At 33.8% G+C, this 7,910-nt stretch overlaps 1 protein-coding gene and 1 pseudogene across 1 annotated transcript in view; one reads left to right on the top strand and one right to left on the bottom strand.

Moving 5' to 3' along the window:
- LOC111404312 (ATP-dependent zinc metalloprotease FTSH 11, chloroplastic/mitochondrial-like) overlaps positions 1 to 864 on the top strand; it is an 8,866-nt gene extending 8,002 nt beyond the window's left edge. Inside the window, exons 13-15 of the mRNA XM_023033136.1 lie at positions 107 to 196; positions 276 to 329; positions 420 to 864. Coding sequence (XP_022888904.1) covers positions 107 to 196; positions 276 to 329; positions 420 to 575 — 300 coding nt within the window. The 3' untranslated portion in view covers positions 576 to 864. The remainder of the gene's footprint in view (positions 1 to 106; positions 197 to 275; positions 330 to 419) is intronic.
- A 682-nt stretch (positions 865 to 1,546) lies between these two features.
- LOC111404311 lies at positions 1,547 to 4,583 on the bottom strand (annotated as a pseudogene).
- Positions 4,584 to 7,910: the final 3,327 nt, after the last annotated feature.

Below are 7,910 nucleotides of genomic sequence, written 5' to 3'. Positions count from 1 at the left end.
TTTTTTTTTTATAATCCCTTACAATCAAATTTACTGTGAGCTGTCACGTGATGGAAAAATAGATCAGAAAGCTCGAACGTTCTGATCATTTTTTCTCTCTTGCTAGGTATCATCTTGTGGGATGAGCGATGCAATTGGACCTGTCCACATTAAAGAACGGCCCAGTTCAGAGATGCAATCCCGTATTGATGCTGAAGTATGCTTTCCAATTCTGCTGTTATTTCAAATATTGAAAATATATCGTACTGTTCTTAATATGTTCATTGAATGCACAGGTGGTCAAGCTACTTAGGGAAGCTTATAATCGCGTAAAAGCCTTGCTGAAGAAGGTTCTTTAAACAATTTTACAATAACCATCTAATGCGACCGGTTTATTGATTTGTTTCCCTTATAACACAATTTTGTCCTCGTTTTTTCAGCATGAAAAGGCACTGTATGCTTTAGCAAGTGCACTTATGGAGTACGAGACTCTTAATTCAGAAGACATAAAGCGCGTTCTTCTTCCCTACAGCAGAGGACGATTATCTGAAGAACTGGTACAGCAACGGGAGGAAGAGGAGCTTGTGTTGGCTTAAATCTGCATTTCTGTTTTCCAATTATTCTTATCAACTGTAGTTGGTGGGATGGGTTGGGGGTCTGTACAGTGAATAGTTAGCAAATCACAAGTGTTAATATAAAATCTTGGCAAATTTCACCTGCAAATGTGTTGCTACATATTTTGTGACTATTTCACGGCACTAGTAATTTGTTCAAAAGAAATGCCTTTTTTTTTTTTTTTTTTTTTTGACTGAAAGATGATAGAATTCTTGTAAAACAATTATAGATAAGAAGGTTAAATCTTATGTGTCACACGATCTCGACTTTTGTCTGTAGTGATATTTTTTGTATGAGAAATATTGAAATCTATACCCATATGTCAACAAGGAAAAGAACGACTGTGATATTTTTGATATGAGAAATATTGAAATATATACCCATATGTCAACAAAGAAAAGAACGAAATGATTCACAATGATGAAACTATGTTGAAACATCATGTGCATGAGTTATGCTTGCTTAATGTTATATTTCTATGTTTCTTCGTGTATTTAGATGCTCAAAAGTTAGATGAGTCAAGATTACTTGGTGTGAGATAGATTTAGCATTGCTAAAAGTTATAATCATTTTAATTTTTGGTATTAGAAGCATTTCATTTAACCTTTATTTAAACTAGTCCTCGGTCCATGCAATGCACTGGCTTATTTATTTTTAAGGTAATGTTATAGCGTCTTCAAAATGGATTTATCTCTCTTTTATTCTTTGATGACTTCTTTTTAAACATACGATGCATAATAGAGCAATTTTTCATCTGAAGTGGATGTGAGCAAACTCTGTTTCTAATGGAATGAGCATGTGAAATCTATCCATCTTGAAACCTTAAAAAAACTTTTCATACAACAAATTTGGCTTCAGATATTTCCAGACAGAACTTGGCAATGTAGACACAAAGCTAACATGCTGACAATATTTAGACGATAAATTAATATATTCAAAAAACTTTGCAAACCTAAATGACATGATTGCCATACTTATCCTCCTGTGCCATCATGCTTACGGACCCTAGAATCTCTTCCATAACTTTACACTGGATTTTTGTATCGTGACGGTGCTCCAGTACCCTGGAAAATAAAACATCACTATCAAATTATTAAAATAAAAAAAGAGCAAAGTATATTAAGATGTTATGTAACCTATATCATACGACACCCCATATGGATAAGTAGAAAGAGAGACAACTTGGTCAAAAAAATTGTTGAGATAATAAACTAGATGTGCTCCTCTGGAATGCATTCGATGCATTTCTGGATGACATGGTTACCATTTTGATCAAGTGCACAACGCATGACATGTCTATCAAGCTCTTCTACCATCTTGATATTCTCATCCACATTAACAACTTGAACAGCCTAAGTTTTCAAATACTTTACAAATTAGATATTCATAAAATCACTACTTTTGTTAACTGTAGTAGTTTTTTTTTATTATAAATATATGATTCAAATACCAAAATTATCTATGAGAATATGAAATAGCTCATTTGGAGAAATAGCATGTCACAAGGAGGAAGCATGAACGAATACAGCAAACGAAAAGTTGTACAAAATGTAAATCTGATGTTACCTTCTGTATTACCCGTCAACCATACATTTGAAGCCTAGGTGTAAGTGCATGTGCAAAAAGCTTGCTACCAAATTCTCTAATGTGGGCTGCCATTCCATGTTAAAAAAATTGGAAAGAAATAAAATTAGTACCAACAAACTAAACAATGGAGTTTAAAAAGGCGAAGGGTATAAATGTAGACGATTGTAATGATCAGCTAATAAAGAAAAGAAATGCTGGTACCTTCTGGATTACATAATTACCAAACACATCATTTATCAGAGTAAGAGCTTGAGGAAAAATTTGGTGGAAAACCGTGTCCTTCTTCTCTGTTGTGGCCGTTTCAATTTTTTGCTGTATGAATTGGCTTCCATACTGATCAGCACTGATAAGATATGTAAATATTCGAAAATATAAGGTTTCAGCAATCATAAGGTAAAAAGAACATTCTTGAGAAATACATACCAAAATTCAGCAACATGACCCCGAAATCTCAGAAAGTTCAAACATTTGATTTTGTTGCTCTTAAACTCCTCTAGCAAAGAGGAAGCAAACGTGTTCTCAAAGTTGTCCAAGTGCCAGGTTCCCTGTTGGTCCCAGAGTTGATATAATCTTGAAGTTAAATGGTTTATTCTCGAATCAAAAATTACTTCAGAATAAAATAGCGTAAACAGAAATAGGAACACAAGATATGTTTTGCTCCAAAATGGAGCCCTGATGTTTAGTCCAAGGAGCTAATCACCCGTTGAGCCTCAATCAAGAGATATGCTCGAGTTTTCACTAATTTCACAAAGAATCAGTATAGGATGTTCGAAGAAATTAGGGATTTCTTCATCTTTTTCTAGCCTCTATTTCACACAGATTTCCTTTCAACAATATCACACAGATCACTCAACTTTAAAATCCTTACTCAAAGGACTTTCAAAATCATATAGATTTCGTATTACATTTTCAGAGAAAGAAGAGAGACGAAAGAACTCCCACACAGAGAGAAAAACTGAAAGTTCTAGAGAAAATTAGAGAGAACGCCAAAAGCCAGACGACCAAGGGTCAAGTAAGTATCAAAACAGTTGGACTAACTTTATCTAACGGTTGGGAGTGTGCCACGTGTACGGCACACACCCAACCATAAGAGGCAGTAAAACGTGAAACCAAAAACGCGAGAATACATTAAGTTTGGGCCTTTTGTTTGTTCAATTTAGTAAGGGCCCAAAGTAGGAAATAGTGAGGCAGCCCATCACTTTTAACATTCTCCACCTTGCTGAATTATTTCTTTGTTTCACTAGTGGATTCAAATATTTCTTGATTTCATTTAGCTCTACAGTACCTGAAGAAGAAAAGTTTAAAAGTTAGTATTATTCTCAAAAAATGAGTTACTGAATGTCACCTAATTTAATTTAGGTTATATTCAGAATTTTCAAACAGTTCTTAAATTTGTGAAGTGTCAAAATTTTTGTTCCAAGGTCCGAGGGATTATATTCTGTAGGAATTTTAATTAGACTGATTAACCCTTTTTCAACCATATTCCTAACAAAATGAAATTTTATATCAACATACTTTGTCCTATCATGATAAACAGGGTTTTTACTTAAATGAATTGCACTTTGATTATCAGTATGAATGCTAACAAATTTATTTACAAAACCAATTTCATTTAACAGTCTTCTTAACCTTATGCTCTCTTTCACAGTATCACATGCAGCAATATACTCAACCTCTGTTGAGGACAATGCAACTAATTTTTGCAGTTGAGATTTCCAACTAATGCAAGCATTACACAAAGTAAAAATATAAGAGGATGTAGATCTTCTTTTATCAAGATCACCAGCAAGATCTGAATCAGTGTACCCCTTTAAAATTATGCCTTCATTACTTCTTTTAAACTTTAGTCCCAAGTCAATTGAGCCTTTCAAGTATCTCATCATCCACTTTATAGCTAACCAATGAGTTTCCCCAGGATTAGCCATAAACCTACTTAGGATGCTAATACCATGAGTTAAGTTAGGTCTAGTACAAACCATGAGGTACATAATGGATCCTACAGTATTAGCATAGGGAATATTTTCCATTCTTTTCAATTCATCATTAGACTTAGGTGATTGATCACTAGAAAGTTTAAAATGATTTGCAATAGGTAAGGAGACAGATTTGCAATCAGACATAAAAAAATTTTCCAGTATTTTCTGTATGTATGTAGATTGTTTTAAAATTAGGGTACAACTAGATCTATCCCTTTCTATTTCCATACCAAGAATTCTTTTGGCTGGACCTAAATCTTTCATTTCAAATTCAGATTTTAGCTTTGATTTAACAAATTCAATTTCAGATTTATCATGACAGGTAAGTAACATATCATCTACATACAATAACAGATATATAGATTCAGGTCCTCCTAACCCTTTGGGAAACAAACAGGAGTCATAGCTACTTTTCTCAAAACCCATGGTTTGAACATATGAATTAAACTTCAGGTACCACTGTTTGGAAGTCTGTTTCAGCCCATATAGGGACTTTTTTAACAAACAAACCTTTTCAGTTTTGGACTTTACTTCATAGCCCTTAGGTTGATTCATGTATATGACTTCATCAAGGTCACCATTTATGAAAGCTGTTTTAACATCAAATTGTTCCAGTTCCCAGTCAAAGTGGGCAGTCAAGGCCAATAAAATTCTGATTGAGGTATATTTGGCAACTGGTGAAAAGATCTCATAAAAATATATTCCCTCTTTTTGGGTAAAACCTTTAGCCACTAACCTGGCCTTATATCTTTTATTTTTTGTTTTAGAGTCTTCTTGTTTTATTTTAAAAATCCATTTACAGTCAACTACCCTTTTATCTTTAGGTTTGTTGATAAGAACCTAGGTTTTATTTTTGATTAAAGAATCCATTTTCTCATTCATAGCTTTCTTCCAAAGCTTAGAGTCAGGACTATTTGTTGCTTCTTCAAAATTTTCGGGTTCAGAATTTAAGGAGTCTAAAACAGAAAACATGGTGACAAAGTCATTATTACTGAATCTGGTAAAAGGTATTATGTTTCTTCTTTCTCTATCCCTTGTAAGTTGATAATCAGCAAGTGATGGGTTTAATGATTCAGTCTCAGATTCTGAATCATTATGATTATTATCATTACTAGATTGAGTAGACTCCATCTCAAATAAATCATGTTGATCTATATCAGTTCCAGTTTGATCTTCCACTAAGTTTTCTCTCACAAGTGAAGATCCTCTAGATTTAGGAATTAATTAACTATTACAAGGAAATATATTTTCATTGAAGATGACATTCTTGCTTAATATAACCTTGTAACCATGTTGCTCTTTAACCCAAAGTCTATAACCCTTGGTTTCCTCCCCATAACCCAGAAAAATACATTTTAAGGATCTAGGTTTTAATTTTCCTTCATTTTGATGTGAATAGGCAGCACAACCAAACACCTTGAGTTTATTATAATCTGGCATTTTTCCTGACCACAGTTTTCAGGAATGTTGAAATCAACAGCACTAGATGGACTTCTATTTATCAAATAAGTTGTAGTTTTTAGGGCTTCTCCCCAAAAAAGTTTTGGAAGACCAGAACTATGAAGCATACACCTAACTATTTTCAATAGAGTTCTATTCATCCTTTCAGTAACTCCATTTTGTTGAGAAGTGTAAGTCACAGTTCTGTGTCTTAAGATTCCAAATTCTTGACAAAAAGAATTAAATTCAGAATTACAAAACTCAAGTCCATTATCTATTCTAAGTGCTTTGATTTTCTTATTTGTTTGATTTTCAGTTATCAATTTCCAATGTTTAAAATTTTGAAAAGTGTCAGATTTTTGTTTCAGAAAAAAGTTCATATTTTTCTTGAAAAATCATCTACTATTAGTAGATAAAATCTATATCCACTTAGAGTATTTACAGTGGCTGGTCCCCAAATATCAGCATGTAAATAGTCTAAGATGGAGGTGGATTTGTGAAGTTCAGATTTGAAGGGTATTTTTGTTTGTTTTCCAATTATACAGTCTTCACAGAAATCTAACTTTTCAATGTTATCATTCCCAAGGCATCCAAGTTTGTTTAAGGAAATTAATCCCTTTTCAGAAATGTGGCCAAGCCTTTTGTGCCAGATTAAGGATTTGTTTAAGGAAGTGCTCAAAGTAGTAGCATTATGACCTACTAAAGGTTCAACACAAATGGTATAGATACCATTTATCTTAGGAGAGGAAATAATATTTCTGTTATCAAGGTTAAGTCTTAAGAAACCTTTGTGGATTATGATGTTATAGTTATCATCTGATTCTCCCAAAGAGATTAGATTTCTTTTGAGTTCAGGAACAAATTTAGTATTTGTCAGTTCAAGAATACAATTGTTGCTCAACAATAATTCCAGTTTCCCTATTCCTTTAATTTGACAACTCATGTCATTTCCCATTTGAACCAATCTCTAATGGGGCACATGTAGAAGGTATAACCAGAATCAAGAACCCATTCTTTTGGATTCCTTCTGGTAGTATTTACAAGGACAACCCCCTGTATATTAGGGTCATGGGTGCAGGCAATTGCTGTAGACCCATTGGCATTATTCTTTTCTTTTGAGTCAGACATTTTCTTAAAACAGTCTTTTATTAGATGTCCTGTCTTCCCACAGTAATAGCACTTCCTAACTTGATTCTTGTTCTTCACTTGATTCATGCTTTTATCCTTAAATTTTTGATTCACATATTTTCCACTTTTTGAGGAGGTAAAATTGCACTGATTTATCTTTTTACCCCGATGAGGTTTTTCTTTAATATGTAGGCCCTCACCACCCTTAGTGTGATTAAAGTCAAGTTGTAGTTCAAGATCTTTATTCCTTAAGGCAGTGGTTATTATGTCAACAGTAAGATCCTCTCTCCCATATTCTAGGGCATTTCTAACATCCCTATATTTCTCACTTAAAGAATTTAATAGGCCAACAACCTGTTGTTGATCAGAAAGTTCTTCATCATAGTTTGCTAAATCTTGAGTTAGTTTTGTATATTTGTCAATGTTGTCTTCTAAACTGCTAGAGGGATCAAACCTAAAGTATAGAACTGTCTTAAGAGATAGCACTTATTTGGCATTGTTTTGGTTAAGTATAGAGTTACTAATTTTCTCCACAATGCATCAGTAGTAGTAGTTTCACCTACTTTTCTTATTACACTATTAGATAGGTGCAGAAAAATGGTGCTCCAAGCAATCTCAGTTAGTTCTAGTCTCCTATAGGCACTAATCTCAACAGCCCAGGTGCCATCAAGTGCACCAGCACATCTCTGTTGCACTAACAGAGCTCTCATTTTCTGGCACCAGAGGCTAAATTCTCCAGTGCCATTCCAAATTTCAACATCAAATTTTTGAGCAGAAGATATATTGACAGATTATTTACAAGACTATAACAATGCAGCACACAGTGTATTGTAATACTAGTGGTGAATACAATGATCAATAACTAATAACAGGATTAATGCGCACTTATTTAACAGCCTAAGGAGTGGTAATCCTGGTTTCCACTACCCCCTCAGATTCCCAGATCCTCGCAGGAGATCTTGGACAAAGGTGAGTAGAGGCAGATTACTTACCTTAATAACTGGGTCTAAGAAATTATTTAATATACTGACTAACGAAATAAATTTTGGGTTTAGAGGTTACCACAGTCTGAAATATTAATTTCAGAATAAGAGATTAATCAGTAAGTAGCAAGAAATTGAATCAGAACTCCGAGTCAGACACAAGAACCCTTCAAGTTGTAGTGACTCAATATGAACTCAGTGA

The sequence above is a fragment of the Olea europaea genome, chromosome 11 (assembly GCF_002742605.1).
Source record: "Olea europaea var. sylvestris chromosome 11, O_europaea_v1, whole genome shotgun sequence".
NCBI lineage: Eukaryota > Viridiplantae > Streptophyta > Magnoliopsida > Lamiales > Oleaceae > Olea > Olea europaea.
Note: the sequence above shows the minus strand (reverse complement) of the source record. Positions and strands in the feature narration are given on the sequence as shown.